Source organism: Salmo salar, chromosome ssa15 (assembly GCF_905237065.1).
Source record: "Salmo salar chromosome ssa15, Ssal_v3.1, whole genome shotgun sequence".
In the NCBI taxonomy this organism is placed as follows: domain Eukaryota; kingdom Metazoa; phylum Chordata; class Actinopteri; order Salmoniformes; family Salmonidae; genus Salmo; species Salmo salar.
Window position 1 is genome coordinate 87,014,543 of NC_059456.1, and position 24,357 is coordinate 87,038,899.

The 24,357-nt window shown below is 42.7% G+C and overlaps 1 protein-coding gene across 2 annotated transcripts in view; it reads left to right on the forward strand.

The window, feature by feature from the left end:
* The window catches only part of LOC106572445 (prickle-like protein 1), a 44,322-nt gene that overhangs the window by 18,310 nt on the left and 1,655 nt on the right, over window positions 1-24,357 (forward strand). For both annotated transcript variants that reach the window (XM_045696225.1, XM_045696224.1), the window contains 8 exons: window positions 17,536-17,719; window positions 18,338-18,451; window positions 18,707-18,844; window positions 19,053-19,256; window positions 22,044-22,230; window positions 22,777-23,115; window positions 23,372-23,680; window positions 23,962-24,333. In XM_045696225.1, coding sequence (XP_045552181.1) covers window positions 17,536-17,719; window positions 18,338-18,451; window positions 18,707-18,844; window positions 19,053-19,256; window positions 22,044-22,230; window positions 22,777-23,115; window positions 23,372-23,680; window positions 23,962-24,333 — 1,847 coding nt within the window. The remainder of the gene's footprint in view (window positions 1-17,535; window positions 17,720-18,337; window positions 18,452-18,706; window positions 18,845-19,052; window positions 19,257-22,043; window positions 22,231-22,776; window positions 23,116-23,371; window positions 23,681-23,961; window positions 24,334-24,357) is intronic.

The following is a 24,357-nucleotide window of genomic DNA, read 5'->3' on the forward strand; positions in this document are numbered from 1 at the left end:
AGCTGTAATTGTTGCAAAAGGTGGCTCGACAAAGTATTGACTTTGGGGGGGTGAATAGTTATGCACGCTCAAATGTTCTTTTTTTTGCCTTATTTCTTGTTTGTTTCACAATAAAAAAATATTTTGCATCTTCAAGGTGGTAGGCATGTTGTGTAAATCAAATTATACAAACCCACCAAAAATCAATTTTAATTCCAGGTTGTAAGGCAACAAAATAGGAAAAATGCCAAGGAGGGTGAATACTTTCGCAAGCCATTGTAGATATTGCATAAAAATCTGCCATTTCCAGCTACAATAGTCATTTACAACATTAACAATGTCTACACTGTATTTCTGATTGATTTGGTCTTATTTTAATGGACAAAAAATTGCTTTTCTTTCAAAAACAAGACAATTTCTAAGTGACCCCAAAGTTTTGAACGGTAGTGTACATATAGGTGTGAGCCTCTGTCGGTGTGTCACACATTTTAAAAGAATATACACTCCCGTACATCAGTCGTGAGTCTTGCGACCGAGGAAAGACTATTTCTACGTGTTTCAGCATTCGGCGGTCCCGTTCTGTGCGCTTGTGTGGCCTACCACTTTGAGGTTGAGCTGTTGTTGCTCCTGGGCGGTTCCACTTCACAATAACAGCACATACAATTGACCCGGGGCAGGTCTGGTGGGGCGGAAATTTGACGAAGTGACTTGTTGGAAAGGTGGCATCCTATGACGGTGCCACGTTGAAAGTCACTGAGCTCTTAAGTACGGGACATTCTACTGCAAATCTTTGTCTATGGAGATTGCATGGCTCTATGCTCGATTTTATACACCTGTCAGCAACGGGTTTGGCTGAAATAGCTGAAATCCACACATTTTGGCCATGTAGTGCATATATAAAAACACTCAAATAAAAAGTGACATTCTGTACTATTGCCTCAAATAAAACATTTGATCTCAAAGAGCCAAAATGAAAGTTGTAGCTTCACTGACCAAATAAATATGGAGAGAGTGTAAACAGCTCACTGTGCCCCTGAAAATGAGTGTCTGTCTGTTGAAGTGTTTTTCAACCACCTATGGTCATTTAGGTGTCCAGTCAGTGTCCTCGTGTCTTTCTGAAGAACAACTAGTTTTCCTCTCCCCTTCTGTGTTTGCATTCTCCCTGTATGAATCCTCTTCACTCCTCCCATCCCCCTCTCCTCCTCAGTGTGTCCAGCCCATTGGGTCTCTTAGTTAGTCCTAATCCTGTCCTGCCTCCCTTCCTCAGTGTGTCCAGCCCATTGGGTCTCTTAGTTCGTCCTAATCCTGTCCGTCACCCTAATAAGATTAGCCCTTTCAGATCCGGCTACTGCCACCACCGCTGTGATGAAGCCCTAAACTTCTCTCCCCCTCCCTGAATCTCTCCCTCCCTCCTTCTCCGGCTACTGCAACCACCGCTGTGATGAAGCCCTAAACTTCTCTCCCCCCTCCCTGAATCTCTCCCTCCCTCCTTCTCCCCATCCCTTTCTTTCAGCTCCGGCTACTGCAACCACCGCTGTGATGAAGCCCTAAACTTCTCTCCCCCCTCCTGAATCTCTCTCTCCCTCCTTCTCCCCATCTCTTTCTTTCAGATCCTGCTACTGCCACCACTGCTGTGATAGAGCACCACTGCTGTGATATAGCCACCCCTCCTTCATCCCATCCCTCTCTGACTTTTCACTGTCTTTATACAGTTAATAAGCACTCTGAGGAAGGGCAGTTTAGAAGGTTTTGAGTTTGGACTAGAGGTCGACCGATTAATCGGAATGGCCGATTTAATTAGGGCTGATTTCAAGTTTTCATAACAATCGATAATCGGTATTTTTGGACACCGATTTGCCGATTTTTTTTTTTATTTTTTATTATTTTTATTTTTTGATATTTTTTGTATTTATTTTTGTATATTTATTTTTTTTTTTTTTTATACACCTTTATTTAACTAGGCAAGTCAGTTAAGAACACATTCTTATTTTCAATGACGACCTAGGAATGGTGGGTTAACCTCTCTGGGCTAGGCGGGATGAATTCGTCCCACCTACGTAACAGCCACTTGCAGCCTGTGGCGCGATTTTCAAAACCTTAAAAATCCTATTACTTCAATTTCTCAAACATATGACTATTTTACAGCTATTTAAAGACAAGACTCTCGTTAATCTAACCACACTGTCCGATTTCAAAAAGGCTTTACAACGAAAACAAAACATTAGATTATGTCAGCAGAGTACCAAGCCATAAATAATCAGACACCCATTTTTCAAGCCAGCATATAATGTCACCAAAACCCAGAAGACAGCTAAATGCAGCACTCACCTTTGATGATCTTCATCAGATGACAACCCTAGGACATTATGTTATACAATACATGCATGTTTTGTTCAATCAAGTTCATATTTATATCAAAAACCAGCTTTTTACATTAGCATGTGACGTTCAGAACTAGCATACCCCCCGCAAACTTCCGGGGAATTTACTAACAGTTTGCTAAATTACTCACGATAAACGTTCACAAAAAGCATAACAATTCTTTTAAGAATTATAGATACATTACTCCTCTATGCACTCGATATGTCCGATTTTAAAATAGCTTTTCGGATGAAGCACATTTTGCAATATTCTAAGTACATAGCCCGGCATCACAGGGCTAGTTATTTAGACACCCACGCAGTTCAGCCTTCACCAAAATCACATTTCCTATAAGAAAAATGTTCTTACCTTTCTTGTTCTTCGTCAGAATGCAGTCCCAGGACTTCTTCTTCAATAACAAATGTAGGTTTGGTCCCAAATAATCCATCATTATATCCAAACAGCGACGTTTTGTTCGTGAGTTCTAGACACTATCAGAATGGTAATCCACGGTCACGAGCATAGCGCATGGCGTGACAAAAAATGTCTAAATATTCCATTACCGTACTTCGAAGCATGTCAACCGCTGTTTAAAACCAATTTTTATGCCATTTATCTCGTAGAAAAGCGATAATATTCCGACCGGGAATCTGCAATAAACTAAACAGCCGAATTAAAATACTCCACGGGGGCTAATCGCGCACGCGCCTCACTCCATTGTCACCTAATGGGACACTTGAATAAGATGATAATCTGTTTCAGCCTGAGGCTGCCTCGTCAACCTTCATGATTTTCCCGCGTCCTGAGAGCCTATTGGAGCCCTGGGAATTGTCACGTTACAGCTAAGATCCTTACTTTTCAATAAACAGATGCAAGACGCACGACTCCTTGTCAGACAGGCCACTTCCTGCATGAAACCTTGTCAGGTTTTTGCCTGCCATAGGAGTTCTGTTATACTCACAGACACCATTCAAACAGTTTTAGAAACTTTAGGGTGTTTTCTATCCAAACCCGAACAATAATATGCATATTCTAGCTTCTGAGTTGGTGTAGGAGGCAGTTAAAAATGGGCACATATTTCTTCCAAAATTCTCAATACTGCCCCCTAGCCCAAACAGGTTAACTGCCTTGTTGGGCAGAACGACAGATTTTTACCTTGTTAGCTCGGGGATTCGTTTTTGCAACCTTCCGGTTACTAGTCCAACGCTCTAACCACCTGCCTTACATTGCACTCCACGAGGAGCCTGCGTGGCAGGCTGACTACCTGTTACGCAAGGGCAGCAAGAAGCCAAGGTAAGTTGCTAGCTAGCATTAAACTTATCTTATAAAAAAACAATCAATCTTAACATAATCACTAGTTAACTACACATGGTTGATGATATTACTAGTTTATCTAGCGTGTCCTGCGTTGCATATAATCGATGCGGTGCCTGTTAATTTCTCATTGAATCACAGCCTACTTCGACAAACAGGTGATGATTTAACAATTGCATTTGCGAAAAAGCACTGTCGTTGCACCAATGTACCTAACCATAAACATCAATGCCTTTCTTTAAAATCAATACACAAGTATATATTTTTAAACCTGCATATTTAGTTAATATTGCCTGCTAACATGAATTTCTTATAACTAGGGAAATTGTGTCACTTCTCTGGCGTTCCGTGCAAGCGGTCAGGGTATATGCAGCAGTTTGGGCCGCCTGGCTCATTGCAAACTGTGTGAAGTCCATTTATTCCTAACAAAGGCCGTAATTAATTATGACATAACATTGAAGGTTGTACTATGTAACAGCAATATTTAGACTTAGGGATGCCATCCGTTAGATAAAATACGGAACGGTTCCGTATTTCACTGAAAGAATAAACGTTTTGTTTTCGAAATGATAGTTTCCGGATTCGACCATTTTTAATGACCAAAGGCTCGTATTTCTCTGTGTTATGTTATAATTAAGTCTATGATTTGATAGAGCAGTCTGACTGAGCGATGGTAGGCACCAGCAGGCTCGTAAGCATTCATTCAAACAGCACTTTCGTATGTTTGCCAGCAGCTCTTCGCAATGTTTCAAGCATTGTGCTGTTTATGACTTCAAGCCTATCAACTCCCGAGATTAGGCTGGTGTAACCGATATGAAATGGCTAGCTAGTTAGCGGGGTGCGTGCTGATAGCGTTTCAAACGTTACTCGCTCTGAGACTTGGAGTAGTTGTTCCCCTTGCTCTGCATGGGTAACGCTGCTTCGAGGGTGGCTGTTGTCGATGTGTTCCTGGTTCGAGCCCAGGTAGGAGCGAGGAGAGGGACGGAAGCTATACTGTTACACTGGCAATACTAAAATTCCAATAAGAACATCCAATAGTCAAAGGTATATGAAATACAAATCGTATAGAGAGAAATAGTCCTAAAATAACTACAACCTAAAACTTCTTACCTGGGAATATTGAAGACTCATGTTAAAAGGAACCACCAGCTTTCATATGTTCTCATGTTCTGAGCAAGGAACTTAAATGTTAGCTTTTTTACATGGCACATATTGCACTTTTACTTTGTTATCCAACACTTTGTTTTTGCATTATTTAAACCAAATTGAACATGTTTCATTATTTATTTGAGGCTAAATTGATTTTATTGATGTATTATAATAAGTTAAAATAAGTGTTCATTCAGTATTGTTGTAATTGTCATTATTACAAATAAAAAATTTAAAACAAATCGTCCGATTACTCGGTATCGGCCTTTTTGGTCCTCCAATAATCGGTATCGGCGTTGAAAAATCATAATCGGTCGACCTCTAGTTTGGACCGGTACATTTTACAAATATTTTTGTAGACACACTGTACATTCGCACAAGGCTTGAAGTTAACACAGCTTGCACTTCTGACTATTTTCTGAAGTGCTCCCTTTATTAGTTGTTTTAGTGAATGGAGAAAATAGCCACATTTCATGGTAGTTTTGACAGGGAGAAAGAGAGTTCTGGGTTAAACAATGCAGCATATGCAAACACACATTGGGTCTTCAGAAGACAAGCCAACCCTGGTTGGCAGATTGAACTAATAAAGAGTCAGATAGAAGAAACACAGACTAGGTTCTACTTAAGCAATAAGGCACGAGGGGGCGTGGTATATGGCCAATATACCATGGCTAAGATATGTTCTTAAGCACGACGCAACGCGGATACAGTCCTTAACCGTGGTATATTACCCATATAGCACAAACCCCCTAGGTGCCTTATTGCTATTATAAACTGGTTACCAACGTAATTAGAGCAGTAAAAATACATTTTTTGTCATACCCATGGTATACGGTCTGAGATACCACAGCTGTCTGCCAATCAGCATTTGGGGCTCAAACCACCCAGTTTATAAAATGGAATAAAGGCTGCAAGGAGGGTATTCATTTCTATCAAATTATTCTAATTGAGTGCTTGCGTCCTTGGTTATTATGTCCCTGTGTTAAGGTCAAGTCAACAGGCTTTGAAGACAAACAGTCCTTAATCTAAAGCACATGGTGACTCTACTGTACTTTATACTGTCGTGCTAAAAACACAGACAAACCAGATAAAAGAACCAGATAAAAAATTGCGACTGTCATCATATCATTGATGTGTTTACCATACATATTTGGTATGGTTATATTCATCTTTGGTATGGTAAATTTAGTTATTGAAAGACATTTGGGCAGAATAGAGAGGGTACTTGGTTTGAGGTCTGGTGACAGGGAGTTTTTGTTTAATGTTCCAGTCTGATATCAGGGCAAGAATAATCAGAGATGTTTAATCCTTTTAAGCAGGAGGTGTCAGAACCACAGTTACTTCCCAGTTACCACAGAGCAGAATGATTAAGTGATTGAGATGTATGGGGGTCACTGTTTAACATCTTAAAGACTCCAGAGTCCAGGACAAATGGCATCTCCTTTATTAACCCATTCACAGTAACACCTACCCCCATTACCCCCATGGAAGACAAACAGGCAAGTGACCAAAGAGATCAGCTGTTTAACCACACTGTCAGGGCAGTGATCCATCATCAACTTGCTCTCTCCCAGGCAGGGCCGGGGCAGAGGCCTCATAGGCAGGGTGCAGATGGCTCCACTACCCCATCCACCAGAGGAGGAATTAAGTTACTTGTGACCCCATAGGTCCCAGTCAGTGACACTGAGACACAGAGTGCTCAAAGCCAGCCTCCTCTATTAGTTGGTAAGAGCAGGCAGGTGGCGTGGCGATTACTCAGGCACTAATTAGTGACCACAGAGCAAGCATTCTGGGACAGTGTCCATCTGTTTCTCAGAGGGATGGATGGATATATCTAATCTGGACTCCGAGCACTATCAGGCCACAGAGAGAGATACTGTAGCTACTCAGTTTAAATCACAGCTAATCACACCAAGAGCAGAGCAGACACATTCATCCCAAGAGGGTTATTGATCACTGTACTGTACAAACTGGTTGGTACATTACCCATTTGACACATGTATGGCCAAAACAAATGGGGATGGATTGAATGGCTAATGATACATCTAAAAAGTGACTTTTGAATTTGTTAGAAGTTGTGATTGTATGGAAGAGTGAGTATCTTATTAGTTATCTTGTCAGGGTTGATGGCACACTTGTTGATGTTTGAACAGTTAAATAATTATTCCAGGCGAGAGTGAGAGATACAGGAAAAGGGGCATGAACAGAGAAAGATAAAAGAGAGATTGACAAGCGAGGCAATTTAACATAGATCTAAGGACAAAGGGCCTTTTTGGTTGGATCTGTTGATTGACAGGTCATCCTGGAGTGATTGACAGCGAGGTCAGATGAGCTGTTATGATTTTGGACTTCTTAGAGGCCTGTAGCCAGGCCAAGATGTTCTCTGAAATGCCATCCTTTAATTGGTCAAAAGGGCTTGATGTCCAAACATATTCCATTTTTATCTGTGCTGCATTGCTCATCTTGATTAGACTTGTCAGAACATGGGAATGATTCATTGCCAAATGAAGTTGAGTTATAGAATCTGCTCCAATTATTTCAAACATTAAAGCTAACGGCATTGGTGTGTGTGTGTGTGTGTGTGTGTGTGTGTGTGTGTGTGTGTGTGTGTGTGTGTTTCTAAAAATGTGAGCGGTCAAATTGAACTATTGCACGCTTTTTAGAAGTGTGGAGAAACCATGCAGTGAATGGAAAGAATGTAGTGTGTGTCCAGAGACTTATTGTTTGGTCAACTCTATCAGATGGGGGTAGAGGGATGGTGTGGGGGAGGGATACATTGAAAAGAGACATGTAGAGAGAGAACACATTTCCACTGGTATGGAGCTGCCTCATCTTGAACTCAGCTCTGACCAGGCAGACGGACAGGCAGGCAGACAGACGGGCAGACGGACAGACGGGCAGACGGACAGACAGGCAGACGGACAGACAGACAGACAGACAGACAGACAGGCAGACGGACAGACGGACAGACGGACAGACAGGCAGACAGACAGACAGACAGGCAGACGGACAGACAGGCAGTAGCACGATGTGACTAAATCTGAGATCAGATTCTGAGAAGCTTCAATATAGCACCGGTCTGGATAGGAGGATGTTGCAGAGTCAGCATGGATTTCATTGTGACGTTGATGACGAAAGGTAAAGGTCTTGGCTAATTCCTGCTTTACTTTTTTGTTTTGTTGTATGTAGCCACTAATTGGAACGTTTAACACTCATCGAACAGAAAGTAAAAGTCCTTGTGTGTACTTGAATGTGTTAGCTCACAGCGGATAGTAGGAAGTGGATAGTGGGGTCCCTACTCACCAGAGGGAGAGGGTTTAGAATTTAGATTGAGCCTGTTAACACTGCTAGCAGATTTGAAAACAGTGATTGTAATGATTGTAATTTGTGTTGTGGCATTCCAAAAGTGAAAATAAGCAGAGAGAGAGTTATTTCTGCTCCCCTCCAAGAGGGCTAGTAGGGAATATGGAAGTTATTGAGGATTATGTGTCAGGATTATGTGGTCCTGCTGTGTGGTATGTACTGTGCACTAATGGAAGTTAGAGTCTCCATGCTGGCCCAGTTCACACTGTTTTACTCTGTTTAGTGGTTAAGACCAGATTAGAGTACCACAAGCTAATAGGTATTCTATTATAATAATTTTTTAGACATGTGCTTCATAAAAAAAAATGTAGAGGATAAAAGAAGGATATACTGTATATGTTTCTAATATATAGTACTAGTGAACTACGCTAAAGCCATCAGTGCAGTGTGAAAAGACCAGAGAGGTCATAGTAAACATTTAGGCCATGTGGCAGAGCAATGATTTCTGACCTCAGTAGCATCACAGAGAAGCAGCCTACACTACTTTACTGTATCCGTCTGCCCAGCAGTCAGTCATGTACTGGATTATCCACAACCAGAGTCACTGTTTACATATCAACACAAAGAAAGATGCCTCAACAACAACAACCGTTACAGCCACAGTGCGCTGACGCCCAGCAGGTTGTGATGTAACCTGAGAATTGGAGGCGTAACATGGATTACAGGCCAAACATATGACATCAGCATCTGCTCTGTGACCACAGTAGCACCGCTGGTCATTTCTGAGGGTCTCGTGGCAGTAGCTGGGTGTGGCTGTGGCGGCTGAGTGTGCCATCCTGGCATTCAAGCTAAATATACTCTAAATGGCAAGCTAGATGTCTTTCCAGGCTGGCAAAGAGATACAAGTGGGTTAATAACAATCAAGCCCATTTGCAAGCACAGTCCTACACATCATTTAAAATGAATTGCTCTGGTGCAATAGCGTTTCATGTTGGGCTTGGAAACTATACTCTGGACAACTCTTTGCTGATTACCTTCCTGATAAATCTCCCTGTTATTTTGAGGAGCTGGTGAGTGGCTGGATAACATTCCCTGGTACATGTAGTGGTTTTCCAGCTGCCTGCAGGCTGCGGGGCATCTGTACCACACACACACAGACACACACACACACACACACACACACACACACACACACACACACACACACACACACACACACACACACACACACACACACACACACACACACACACACACACGTGACTGTGTTGTACGGTGGCTCTTACATCCACACACGTACAGTGTACACGCGCTCTGAGGACAAACAGCTGGGGCTCGATTGTGGCTTGTGAGTTTTGCCAGCATGGCTTACCCTGAGGTGACCTGCTATGTTTACCATGATTTATACTGAACCCCCTGCACTACAACCTGGCCTTATAAGGAGCTACGGCAGCCAGGGTTGGAAACGATCCGCAGGGGAGCTGTTCAGTTGAATATTTTATTGGGAAGGGAATAGCAGTAAGGATGGGATGGGAGACTTTGGAACAGGGGATTGAAAGTGAATGCTGTTTATCCACATGAAAGGATTGGTGTTTGTGTGTGTTTTAAGGGGGATGTCTACGCAAAGCGGCTTTGTCCTCCATCTGTGCCTGAAGAGCTGGCCTTGAGCTGCAAATACCAGCTGAGGGCCTGTTATGCAATCACACAAGAACCAGAGAGATACTGTTTATACAGGAGCCCACACACTGATGCATCCACACACTGATGCATCCACACACTGATGGATGCATCCACACACTGATGGATGCATCCACACACGTAATGCCTTCACAGACATGAACGCATACTGTACAAACCCTTTCTCACACTGCCACAGTCAGTCCCACATACAGACAGGCCCAATTACTCAGAGGAGAGATATGACAGCCCAGAGGGGGTGACAAGGGGAAGGATTACTCCCTCCATCTTCTCTTCCTCCAACAGTTATTAACCACTGTGGGACAGGGGAGAACGACTGCCCCCTCTCATTGTAGCCACGGAAGTTTAAGGACGGCCGCAGTACTGCAGGCATTGTTAGCAGAAAACAGGATCCACCATTATTTTCTATGGAAAAATTGCAATATTCATGGTCAGTCTTCGTGTAAATACATTTTACAAATTCAAAGACAATCATGGTACCAATAATTGCTTCTAATACACCAGATGTATGTCCTTGAACCCATTATTTAAAAATTGCACACAGAAGTTATAAGAATAATTAAGTTACTAATGGCAACCAGCAGGACAACGGATCAACCTTCAACTTGAGTTATTCAATGAGAGGGGGCAACCCTTAGACTGCCTGGTACTCAGCACTCTATTGTCCCTCTAATCATTCTAACATCAATGCAAATCTAATCGAAAATCTAGTCAAACACTTAATGAGAGCCCATGAGCTCTTGTTTCGCAACATTTCTATAGGCTATGCTATTGCGTGAGAAAACAGATTGATGGCTTCTATTAAAAAGAGGAGTATCCCATCAGCTTTCTATAGGCTAGGCCTACTATATTTATATTCCAACTTTCCTAATATTAAGCACATTGCTTCTTTTTACACGAGGAGTATAGCCTACCAGGCTGGCACGAGAATTAACCACGGGAAAAGGGTACTCCATTCGCTATTTAAGTGCATAGATGACGTATTTTTTCCCCCTGCCCCTTTTTCGAGACAAATTTCACACATACAGTGCATTCAGAAAGTATTCAGACCCCTTTTCCACATTTTGTTACATTACAGCCTTACAGCCTTATTCTTAAATTAATTAAATGAATTGTTTTCCTCATCTATCTACACACAATACACACAATGTAGATTGATGAGAGGGGAAAAAACAATTTAATCTATTTTAGAATAAGGCTGTAACGTAGCAAAATGTGGAAAAAGGCAAGGGGTCTGAATACTTTCCGAATCACTGTATATTATTTCGTATATGTAAAGACAAGATTAAATAAAGAATAGTCTGATGGGTGACAATATTAGCCTTTCACTTGTGAATGATATATTATCACTTGTGAATGATGCCCAGCTTGTGTCCAGTGAGGCAAGAAACAGCGGATGCCTGTTTTTCTCTGAACTTTTTCAAATCATAGTCGCAAAATAAGCCTAGCCCATAGGCCTATAGGTTTTAATAAGGTTTGTATCACAACTAAAGTGGCCAAATAATTTCATAAATTAAGCACATTAAACCGCTTTACAAGGGGTGTATTGCCTAACTGGTTACATAAGCAGTGTGTGAGTTTCAAGTTTGGGGAAGATCATTTTCACCATACAAATTCACCTTTATAATAAAAGCAATACATGCATAATTACATTTTCGGTCACTTTTGAGAATGGTGTTGGCTGACGAAATATAAATGTGGGCAGTTCTTCCAATATCTTAAATATGCACCCCGGAATTGGATATGGACGTGCGCAGTTGCGTCCCCGATGTGTCTGTCTTCAGCCTGTGAGGAAGACCTGATCATGTGACTGCATTGGCTATTAAAAATGTAGCTATCTGAGAGAGCCGTGTGAGTGAGAGGTGCTTCGGAGCACGCAGCCAGGAGAAGGGAATTATAATTATTATATTCAGCCCAAGGGCACAACGGCCAACGGCCGTAAAAAGCATGGATTTTTTTAGGGGGCATTACATCCACACAGTGGGGACGATACCGGGAAATTCGAGGCATTATCAAAAGAATAGCCACGTGCGCACTCCCTCAAATTGTTTGGAGAAAATATATTTTCTGTTTTATTCAGCTATGTTCAATTGTATTCTTTATACAATAAAACGTTCTTGTCTGCTAAATGAACTAGTGTAGCCCACAGCCATATGACATAGCCAGATCAGGATAGCAGCCTACACAAGAAATAATTAATATTAATAACCATCTAGATGTCACCTTGATATATACATAGTCTACTACTCAATGGGGTGGGCATGAACGCTAACAACACTGGGACACAGTGCCCTTTGCTCCCGCTTGCCAAGGACTACTGTCCGGCAACTGCGTGAGAAGTAGCTACCTAGTAGCCAATTTCAAGGTGACAGTCAGTAAGAACACACATAAACTCGGCAAAAAAAGAAACGTCCCTTTTTCAGGACCCTGTCTTTCAAAGATAATTCGTAAAAATCCAAATAACTTCACAGATCTTCATTGTAAAGGGTTTAACCTCTCTTGGGTAGTATTTTGACGTCCGGATGAAAAGCGTGCCCAAAGTAAACTGCCTGTTACTCAGGCCCAGAAGCTAGGATATGCATATAATTGTTAGATTTGGATAGAAAACACTCTGTGAGTATAGCAGAACTGATATGGCAGGCGAAACCCCGAGGACAAACCATCCCCCCCAAAAATAAAATCAGCCTACCCCTATTTTCAATGGCTATCACTTTTGTTATAAGGCCAAGTCCTCCCAGATTGCAGTTCCTAGGGCTTCCACTAGATGTCAACAGTCTTTAGAAAGAGTTTCAGGCTGGTTTTTGGAAAAAATTAGCCAGAAATTGTAGTTTTTCTAAGTGGCTCCCATTTTGGCTGTAGTGTTTCCAAGCACGTGGAAGAGAGCGCGTTCTTTGGTATTTTTCTCCGGTAAAGACAATAACGATTCTCCGTCTTCAATTTTATCGTTTATTTACGTATTAGGGTACCTAAGGTTTGATTATAAACGTTGTTTGACTTGTTTGGAAAAGTTTATTAGTAACGTTTGGGATTCACTTTCCATGCATTTTGATGGAGGGAAACTGGGTGGATTATTGACTGAAGAGCGCCAGTCAATAATAATAATAAAGAAAGACATTATCGAACAAAACGAAAATTTGTGATGTAACTGGGACCTTTTGGAGTGCCAACAGAAGAAGATCATCAAAGGTAAGGCGTTTTTTTTATATCGCTATTTCAGACTTACGTGTCGCACCTGCCTGGTTGAAATATGTTTTTCATGTGTTTGTATGCGGGGCGCTCTCCTCAGATAATTGCATGGTTTGCTTTCGCCGTAAAGCCTTTTTGAAATCTGACACAGCGGCTGGATTAACAAGAAGTTAAGCTTTATTTTGATGTATTACACTTGTGATTTTATGAAAGTTAAATATTTATAATACTGTCGTTTGAATTTCGCGCTCTGTAATTTCACCGGATGTTGGCCAGATGGGACGCTACCGTCTGTTTCCCATGCTTGTTCAATGAACCATAAACAATTAATGAACATGCACCTGTGGAACGGTCGTTAACCTCTTACATCTAGACGTTCCGCTAGCGGAACACCTGCTCCATTATCCAATGATGGGCGTGGCGCGAAATACAAACTCCTCTAAAATACAAAAACTTCCATTTTTCAAACATATGACTATTTCACAGCATTTAAAAAAAAAGACTCTCCTTTATCTAACCACACTGTCCGATTTCAAAAAGGCTTTACAACGAAAGCAAAACATTAGATTATGTCAGCAGAGTACCAAGCCAGAAATAATCAGACACCCATTTTTCAAGCTAGCATATAATGTCACAAAAACCTAGAAGACAGCTAAATGCAACACTAACCTTTGATGATCTTCATCAGATGACAACCCTAGGACATTATGTTATACAATACATGCATGTTTTGTTCAATCAAGTTCATATTTATATCAAAAACCAGCTTTTTACATTAGCATGTGACGTTCAGAACTAGCATACCCCCGCAAACTTCCGGGAATTCGCTAACATTTTACTAAATTACTCACGATAAACGTTCACAAAAAGCATAACAATTATTTTAAGAATTATAGATACAGACCTCCTCTATGCACTCGATATGTCCGATTTTAAAATAGCTTTTTGGTGAAAGCACATTTTGCAATATTCTAAGTACATAGCCCAGGCATCATGGGCTAGCTATTTAGACACCCGGCAAGTTTAGCACTCACCAATATCAGCTTTACTATTATAAAAGTTTCATTACCTTTTGTTGTCTTCGTCAGAATGCACTCCCAGGACTGCTACTTCAATAACAAATGTTGGTTTGGTCCAAAATAATCCATCGTTATATCCGAATAGCGGCGTTTTGTTCGTGCGTCCCAGACACTATCTGAAATGGTAAATCAGGGTCGTGCGCATGGCGCAATTCGTGACAAAAAAATCTAAATATTCCATTACCGTACTTCGAAGCATGTCAACCGCTGTTTAAAATCCATTTTTATGCCATTTTTCTCGTAAAAAGCGATAATATTCCGACCAGGAATCTCCTTTTAGCTAAACTGAGGAAAGTAAACAAAGCTTTCGGTCGATGCGGGCACGAGCCTGAGTCTCACAGTACTGTAACCAGCCACTACCCAAACGCGCTACTTTGTTTCAGCCAGAGCCTGCAAAGCCACGATTCAGCTTTTTACCGCCTTCTGAGACCCTATGGCAGCCGTAGGAAGTGTCACGGGACAGCTAAGATCCTCACTCTTCAATAAACAGAGACAAGAAGAACGACACCTTGTCAGACAGGCCACTTCCTGCCTGAAACCTTGTCAGGTTTTTGCCTGCCAAATGAGTTCTGTTATACTCACAGACACCATTCAAACAGTTTTAGAAACTTTGGAGTGTTTTCTATCCATATGTAATAAGTATATGCATATTCTCGTTACTGGGTAGGAGTGGTAACCAGATTAAATCGGGTATGTTTTTTATCCAGCCGTGAAAATACTGCCCCCTAGCCATAACAGGTTTTAAGACACTAACAGCTTACAGACTGTAGGCAATTAAGGTCACAGTTATGAAAACTTAGGACACTAAAGAGGCATTTCTACTGACTCTGAAAAACACCAAAAGAAAGATACCCAGGTTCCCTGCTCATCTACATGAACGTGCCTTAGGCATGCTGCAAGGAGGCATGAGGATTGCAGATGTGGCCAGGGCAATAAATTGCAATGTCCGTACTGTGAGATGCCTAAGACGGCGCTACAGGGAGACAGAACGGACAGCTGATCGTTCTCGCAGTGGCAGACCACGTGTAACAACACCTGCACGGGATCGGTACATCCGAACATCACACCTGCGGGACAGGTACAGGATGGCAACAAACAAATGCCGAGTTACACCAGGAACGCACAATCCCTCCATCAGTGCTCAGACTGTCCGCAATAGGCTGAGAGAGGCTGGACTGAGGGCTTGTAGGCCTGTTGTAAGGCAGGTCCTCACCAGACATCACCGGCAACAATGTCGCCTATGTGCACAAACCCACCGTCACTGGACCAGACAGGACTGGCAAAAAGTGCTCTTCACTGACGAGTCGCGGTTTTGTCTCACCAGGGGTGATGGTTGGATTCGCGTTTATCGTCGAAGGAATGAGTGTTACACAGAGGCCTGTACTGGAGTGGGATCGATTTGGAGGTGGAGGGTCCGTCATGGTCTGGGGCGGTGTGTCACAGCATCATCGGACTGAGCTTGTTGTCATTGCAGGCAATCTTAACGCTGTGCGTTACAGGGACGACATCTTCCTCCCTCATTTGGTACCCTTCCTGCAGGCTCATCCTGACATGACCCTCCAGCATGACAATGCCACCAGCCATACTGCTCGTTCTGTGCGTGATTTCCTGCAAGACAGGAATGTCCGTGTTCTGCCATGGCCAGCGAAGAGCCCAGATCTCAATCACATTTAGCACGTCTGGGACCTGTTGGATCGGAGGGTGAGGGCTAGGGCCATTCACCCCAGAAATGTCTGGGAACTTGCAAGTGCCTTGGTGGAAGAGTGGGTTAACATCTCACAGCAAGAACTGGCAAATCTGGTGCAGTCCATGAGGAGGAGATGCACTGCAGTACTTAATGCAGCTGGTGGCCACATCAGATACTGACTGTGACTTTTGATTTTGACCCACCCTTTGTTCAGGGACACGTTATTCCATTTCTGTTAGTCACATGTCTGTGGAACTTGTTCAGTTTATGTGTCAGTTGTTGAATCTTTTGTTCATACAAATTTTTACACGTTAAGTTTGCTGAAAATCAACGCAGTTGACAGTGAAAGGACGTTTCTTTTTTCACCGAGTTTACAACGCATGAAGCAAAAGGTACACCCATCATCAATAACTTTAATCAAAAATAAACAATCATCAGTTTTATAACTGAAAATGTAGAGTTATTTTTATAAAACTAACAATGAAATATGACTCACTCATGCTCTGGCTTCAAAACAGAAGTCCAAACATTCAATGTACGGTAGCTCAATGTACGGTAGCTGCATGGTAAAAAACAGAAGAAAAAAACACTCTCCAATCAAAACTGTCTAACCTACTATGAGTGTACAAAACATTAAGAACACCGTCCAATATTGAGTTGCACCCCCCCCATACTCCAATACTTCCCACAGTTGTGTTAAATTGGCTGGATGTTCCTTAAGTGGTAGGCCATTCTTGATACACACAGGAAACTGTTGAACTTGAAAAACCTAGCAGTGTTGCAGTTGTTGACACAGATCGGTGCACCTGGCACCTACTACCATACCCTGTTCAAAGGCATTTAAGTATTTTGTCTTGCCCCATTCACCCTCTGAATGACATACATACACAATCCATGTCTCAATTGTCTCAAGGCTTAAAACTCCTTCTTTAACTCATCTCCTCCCCTTCATCTACACTGATTGAAGTGGATTTAACAAGTGACATCAATAAGGGATCATAGCTTCCACCTGGATTCACCTGGTCAGTCTATGTCATGGAAAGAGCAGGTTTTCTTAATGTTTTTTACACTCACACCCACTCTTTTCCACACACCCACTACTTTCCTTTCAACACACACACTTGCCCATAGTCCTATCGCCATATTGGGATGAAGATACCGCCTTCTCAGCAACCGTGGGAATCTTAATGTGCAGGGCAAAGAGGAGGCTTACCGGTATGTTTACCATAGGTGACAAGGTGTTAAACATGTCCGTTCAATGGGCTGGGGTCTCCTTCAGCAGGTATTCAGAGAATGGTCAGCTTCCTCATCCAGTTGTGTGTGTATCCAACCATGTCACTGTTAGACTGAATGCGTGTGTCAGTTTCCAGTTTTACTCCATGCTTGTTTTAGCCTCTGATTGTTCAGTGTATATTTGACTGTATCGGAGTTGGTGACATGCCTCTCCTTGGATGAACACCTGTTTGTTGTGTTAGTAACTGTAATGTAGGGAGTCATATTGAGTCACGCTCAAGAATGTTTGTGGGCTGGCTAATTACTTCATGTCTCCAACGCAAATTATGTTCCTGCCATGCAATACTTGACTACAGACAGTATGGGTTTTGAGTTGGCAATCAATGGCGTGTTTTTATGATTCGATTATTAGTTGGGTAAAAAAAAAAGCTTTGTCACACTGTTGCCAACGGTTCGGTCCTAGCCTTCTGTTTGGTGGGTGTTGCATCTGTGCAATACTCTGAGTTGCCATGTATTGAACCCATTGGCCTCTTTTTCTCTCCACAGAAAGATCTGTGTGCACTGTAAGTGTGTGCGTGAGGAGCATGCAGTGCGGGCGGTGCCGGGCCAGCTGGAGAGGATGATGATGAAGCTGGTTTCAGACTTCCAAAGACACTCCATCTCTGACGACGACTCGGGCTGTGCCTCTGAGGAGTACGCCTGGGTCCCACCTGGACTCAAGCCTGAACAGGTCAGAACCAGTACAGAGACTGCTTCATATACATACATTAATGCATGCACACACAAACACATGCACGCATACATTAACACTCACCTAATATTGAGTTGCACCCCCCCTTTTGCCTTCAGAACAGCCTCAATTCGTCAGGGCATGGACTCTCCAAGGTGTCGAAAGCGTTCCACAGGGATGCTGGCCCATGTTGACTCCAATGCTTCCCACAGTTGTGTCAAGTTGGCTGGATGTCCTTTGAGTGGAGGACCATTCTTGATACACATGGGAAACTGTTGAGCTTGACAAACCCGGCAGCGTTGTAGTTCTTGACACAAACTGGTGCACCTGGCACCTACTTCCATACCCCGTTCAAAGGCAATTAAATATAATTTTTTTGTCTCAAGCGTTCTTTAACCTGTCTCCTCCCCTTCATCTACACTGATTTGAAGTGGTTTTAACAAGTGACATCATTAAGGGATCATAGTTATCACCCGGATTCACCTGGTCAGTCTATGTCATGGAAAAGCAGGAGTCATTAATGTTTTGTACACACATTCTTATTTACATACACACAGGGTCAAAAACATCCTTGAAGTGTGAGTGTGTGTGTCTGAACATTCTTGTTTTTTAATCCAGGTGTATCAGTATTTCAGCTGTATCCCGGAGGACAGAGTGCCCTATGCTAACAGCTCAGGAGAGCGGTACCGCATTAAACAGCTCCTCCACCAGCTACCAGCCCACGACAGTGAGGTAACGGTCACTAATACTGTAACTCTGTGTGAGGTTTTGGTGTCCTAACGCCGCTGGGCTGTTATATAATTGTTTTCTGCTGGGATGCTTGTCTGACTCAGCATTGTAACTGTTATCTAATACTAGACTGGAACTCTGTGTGAAATGTTGGTTTTCCTAGCCTCTGGGCTGTAATTTAGTTGGTTTGTGTTGTTCCTCACTAGACTGTTCTGCTTGTCTGAGTCAGCATTATAACTATGTGTTTTGTGTTTCCAGCATCAGTACTGTAACCATCTGGATGAGGAGGAGAAGAAGGAGCTTTGTCTGTTCAGTCAGCAGAGGAAGAGGGAGAACCTGGGCAGAGGCATGGTCAGACTGTTCCCTGTCACCATGACTGGAGCCATCTGCCAACAGGTGGACACTGCTGAGGGAGGGGGGTGGGGGATCAGGGGGGAGACTAGGGTGGGACGGAAACATTGAGAGTGAGGGATTAGGGAGATGGAGACAAGGAATTAGGGAATTTCGGTTTTAGTGTATGTATTCTCTGTACTCCCTCAAGTTCATTTGCATTTTGTTTACCTGTTGTTTTGTCTCTCTCTCTTTCTTTCTCTCTGTGTTTCAGTGTGGCAGACAGATCTATGGTGGGGACATAGCAGTGTTTGCCAGCCGAGCGGGGCATGGTAGCTGCTGGCACCCTCAGTGTTTCCAGTGTGCCTCGTGCACTGAGCTGCTGGTAGACCTCATCTACTTCTACCAGGACGGACAGATCTACTGCGGCCGGCACCATGCTGAGAGAATGAAACCACGCTGCCAGGCCTGTGATGAGGTGACTGTGTCTACAATGCAAATCTCTCCGCACTGGCTCATACACTCTGACCTGCCCTGTCCAGTCCACAAATCTCTCCATACTGTTACTGTTTAACCACTGTCTGTCCAGTCCACAAAACTCTCCATAATGTTACTGTTTAACCGCTGTCTGTCCAGTCCACAAAACTCTCCATACTGTTACTGTTTAACAACTGTCTGTCCAGTCCACAAAACTCTCCATACTGTTACTGTTTAACCACTGTCTGTCCAGTCCACAAAACTCTCCATAATGTTACTGTTTAACCGCTGTCTGTCCAGTCCACAAAACTCTCCATACTGTTACTGTTTAACCGCTGTCTGTCCTGTCCACAAAACTCTCCATACTGTTACTGTTTAACCACTATCTGTCCAGTCCACAAAGCTCTCCATACTGTTACTGTTTAACCGCTGTCTGTCCAGTCCACAAAGCTCTCCATACTGTTACTGTTTAACCACTGTCTGTCCAGTCCACATAACTCTCTAAACTGTGGATCCACTGTCTGTTTATACATTCTATCTGGCCTGTCCAGTTCTAACACTGACTCTTCTGAGGAGATGTGTACTCTTACTCTGGGCTGGGAGAGTATGTCTTCTTTCTTTGATTTATGTGCCCGTAGATCAGGATTGTCAAACATTATTTTATAGTATGAAGAATACAATTGAACAAATCTGAATAAAATATAAATATTTTCTCCAAACGATTTGAGGGAGTGCGGCTATTCTGTGTTGAGCGGTTAACAAAGAAATTGTTATTACTATATGCTTAATTTAGAGTTATGTAACTTTAGTTGTTCTACAAACGTTGGGCTATATGTTTTGATTTTCAATATATTGTAAGGCTGCATGATGCGACTCGAATGATGATTTGAAAAAAGTACCTTGAAAGGCATGAGCTCTGCTTAGTTTTTTGCGCAGGCTGTACACAACATCAATCAAACATTCGCAATTTGATAAGCACTTGATAAAAGCACTTGATAATGCCTAGAATTTCACAGCGGCATCCCGTTTGTCTGGCCGTAAGGCACCCAAAAAAAATCCATGCCTTTTGTGTCGTGCCCTCTCTGAGTGGCGAGCGCTCCATCACGTGATCGGGTTTTTCTCACAGGCTACAAGTGAAGACAGATGCATCGGGGATGCAACTGTGCGCGTCCTTCCGAGGTGCATATGGAAGAGGTTGGAAGAACTGTCCATATTTACTTTTTGTCAGCCAACAAGATGCGTAGGCCTAACGAACAGCAAAAGCACTAGCCTACATCATCATAGTACAAAGGTCAACCTATTCTGTGCGAGAAATAAATATTCCAAACATAGTCTGGGACAGTTGTGGGATGCGGTAGATCCCAAGTTAATACAACCACTAGATTCTGTGGCTGAAGCAACAGATTAGAACGTTTAGCTTAAAATGTTGATAAACTATTATTCTATTTCTTCACATTATAGGCACAGCAATGCGCACAAGGTAGTAGGCTATAAGCGCAAATGTTCCATTAGCAGAAAACACCATTATCAAAAGTGACTGCAAATGCAATTATGAATGTAATGCTTTTATTATAAAGGTGCATTTTTATGGTGAAAATGTACTTCCCCAAACTTGAAACTCACGTGCTGCTTATGTAACCAGTTAGGCAATACACCTCTTGTAAAGCTGATTAATGTGCTTAAGTTATTCGGCCACTTTAGTTCTGATACAAACCTTATCAAAACATATAGGCCTATGAGCTAGGCTACATGAGGTGGGCGACTATGATTTGAAAAGTTGCAAAAAAAGGCATTGTTTCTTATGCTGGGCAGCATCCACTTGTGATAATATATAATTCACAAGTGATAGGCTAATATTGTCACCCATCAGACTATTCTTCATTTAATCTTGTCTTTACATATACTAAATAATATATGTGTGAAATTTGTTTTGATTTAGAATGGACCATTATCATGCACCTGTATCGAAACAAGGGCAGCGGAAAAAAATACATGTAATCTATGCACTTAAATGGCGAATGGAGGACACTTTTCCCCGTGGTTTAATTTCATGCCAGCCAGGTAGACTATACTTCTGTTGTAAATATAAACAATGTGCTTAATTTGAGAAAAGTTGAGAAATAAATATAGTAGGCCTAGCCTATAGAAAGCTGAGCCTCCTCTTTTTAATAGAGGCCATCACTCTGTTTTGTCACGCAATTGCATGGCCTATTGAAATGTTGCACAACATGAGCTCACGGGCTGTCATGAAGTGTTTGATTTGATTTTCGAATACATTTGCATTGATGTCAGAATAATTAGAGGGACTATAGAGTGCTGAGTAGCAGGCAGTTAGCAAGTTTGGTAGGCTACTAATGACCATCAGTAGCATCAGAGCTTGGAAAAGCATAATTACCGTGACTAAACGGTCACGTGGAATTTGACTACCTTCATGACTCGTGACCACCGGTGTGGCGGTAATACGGTCACCGCAACAGCCCTAGTCATGACTGATCTTCACAACCCACTGGGCACAGACGTCAATTCAACATCTATTCCATGTTGGTTTCAACGTCATTTCATTGAAATGACGTAGAAACAATGAAGATTCAACCAGTGTGTGCCCAGTAGGAAGTCCTTAGAGGACACAACATTGGCTCTGTCACACGGACACCCTGGGAAAACCTGTTTGTCAGAGGAATGACAGTCTTTCAACAACCAGAAATATTCAATAGTTAAGTATTTTCTTGAGATATGATTTGTTGACCCACATTCTTTCTTCTTTACTCCGTCTCTCCCTGAAGTACAGATCATTCTAGCAGATGAGTGTACGGAGGCAGAGGGCCGACACTGGCACATGAAGCACTTCTGTTGTTTTGAGTGTGAGGCAGCGTTGGGGGGACAGCGGTACATCATGAGAGAGAGCCGGCCGTACTGCTGCTCCTGCTATGAGTCCTTCTATGCAGAGTACTGTGACACCTGTGGGGAACACATAGGTACTGCAATTACACAGGTCCATGTTTCCACACAGGGAAGCGTACACTGAGTATACAAAACATTAAGAACACTTGCTCTTTTCATGACGTAGACTGACCAGAGGGTGAATGGCGAGACAAAATTGAGGCTGTTCGGAAACTCAATATTAAGAATGTTTGGTATACTCAGTGTTTACACACATACAGATGTAGGATCTTAATATGAGTCAGTTTACTACAGCAGGAAAATAATCCTGCAGAAAATGTTAATTGTTTTGTGGATTATACATTTTGTAGAGGTTGACACATTTTCTTTTGTCTGACATTTTAAAAAGGAAATGACAACCTTTAGAAGCCTTTTTAAACTTTGAATACACTACAAGTTAGCATTTCCTGTGCAGGAAACGTCATGCAACAACAGGATGATCAAATTTAAGATATGCCATCTGTACACATAAAAAACAATATACACGTGTGGACAGACAGAAATCTATGCTCACTCACACAGAGAAATATATACACTCGCATAGAGACAACTTTCTTAGAGCCTGTCTCTTTGTCTTCCAGGTATAGACCAGGGTCAGATGACCTATGAGGGCCAGCACTGGCATGCAGCCGAGTCGTGTTTCTGCTGTGCCCGCTGTCGGCTCCCCCTGCTGGGGCGGCCCTTCCTCCCGCGTGGGGGCCTTATCTTCTGCTCCAGGCCCTGCTCCCTGGGAGAGGACCCAGATAACTCAGACTCGTGTGACTCAGCCCTCCAGAGCCGGCCTCCGCAGCACAGACACTGTGAGACTGCAGAGAAGATCCAACAGTCGCAGCGCTGCTCCCCACAGCAACCACCAGAGAGAGCCAACATCCCTGTTGTCCCAGGAAAAGACTGTGTTCATGCTGCACAGGAAAATAAAGGTAGCGGCCTACTGCAGATGGTATTTACATGTTATGTAGGTCATGCCTGAGCCTTGTAATACACATACAAACATAACAGCCTGCAGGGAATGAAATTGAAATGAAGTAATCATTTGAGTAATTTAGCAGGTTATTTTATCCAAAGCAACTTTGATGAAATTATCAAAACAATACCATTTAGACATTGTCAAAGATTACATAGCCTTTTCTATTCAAGCAAGGTGTGTTTCATCTTCATCTCATCTCTGTTTCCCAGGTGTTCACATCTCTACTAATGTTCCAAATGGAGTCTCCCCACCACCCAACGGTCATCGTAACCTTAGAAGGTCCTACTCTCCACTTCCCCACTGTCGCTTAGCCAATGGCTGGGCACCATCTTGGCCTGTCGACCAATCTCTCAACAGTTTGCACACTGGAGACTGTGGCAAGCATCCAGTCAGTAGTCTGGAGTTTTTAGGAGAGCCCAACGGCTACGCTGGACACCCCCTCACCAGTTTCAGTAGAGGAACTTCTACTGCAAAGGACAGTGGGAACTGGGTGGAGAAGAGTACTCAAGTTACGAAAGGTATTACACATTGGTGAATTGTTCTAGAAAGTGCTACTTCAAGGCAATTACATGCATATTAAATGTGGGTCTTAAGCTAAAGCATTGTGTTCAGAATGAAACAGGTAACTGTAGAGCTCTGTTAGATACAATTGGCCATAAGCAAGAGTTGGGGTAGTATTCATAAATCCGTTTCCAAATCATTCTCATCTCCTGTTATTGTGAGTTGATTGAACAGTAATTGAATCCTTTGCCTTTTTATAGATTGAGGTCTTTTATTTGTTATCTCTCCTTCTTCCCAGTGTTTCCTCCCCCGAGGAATTCCTCCTTACCTGCATCACTAAACCACCCCAGTTCTGCTGACCCACCGCCCCTCCCAGCCCCTCTACCCACCAAGTCTCGTGATTTGATGACCAAGCCAAATCTGCACCAACCAGAACCAAGCCCCCCTGACCATAGTCCCCAATCATTTCGCAGTGGGACAGCCAGGGTCAGCTTCCGAGAGCCAATCAGCTGCAGCTACTCTGTGAATGAGGAGGAGGAAGAAGAAGAAGAAGAAGATGAGGAGAAAGGAGAAAAGGAAGAAGAACAGGTGGAGGGGGAGGAAGAGGATGGAGGTTTTGGGCGCAGGTTACATATGGAGAAGGGCATTCCACCTCAAATGGACCTACTGGGTAAGACCACTTTTTTTCCCCCTT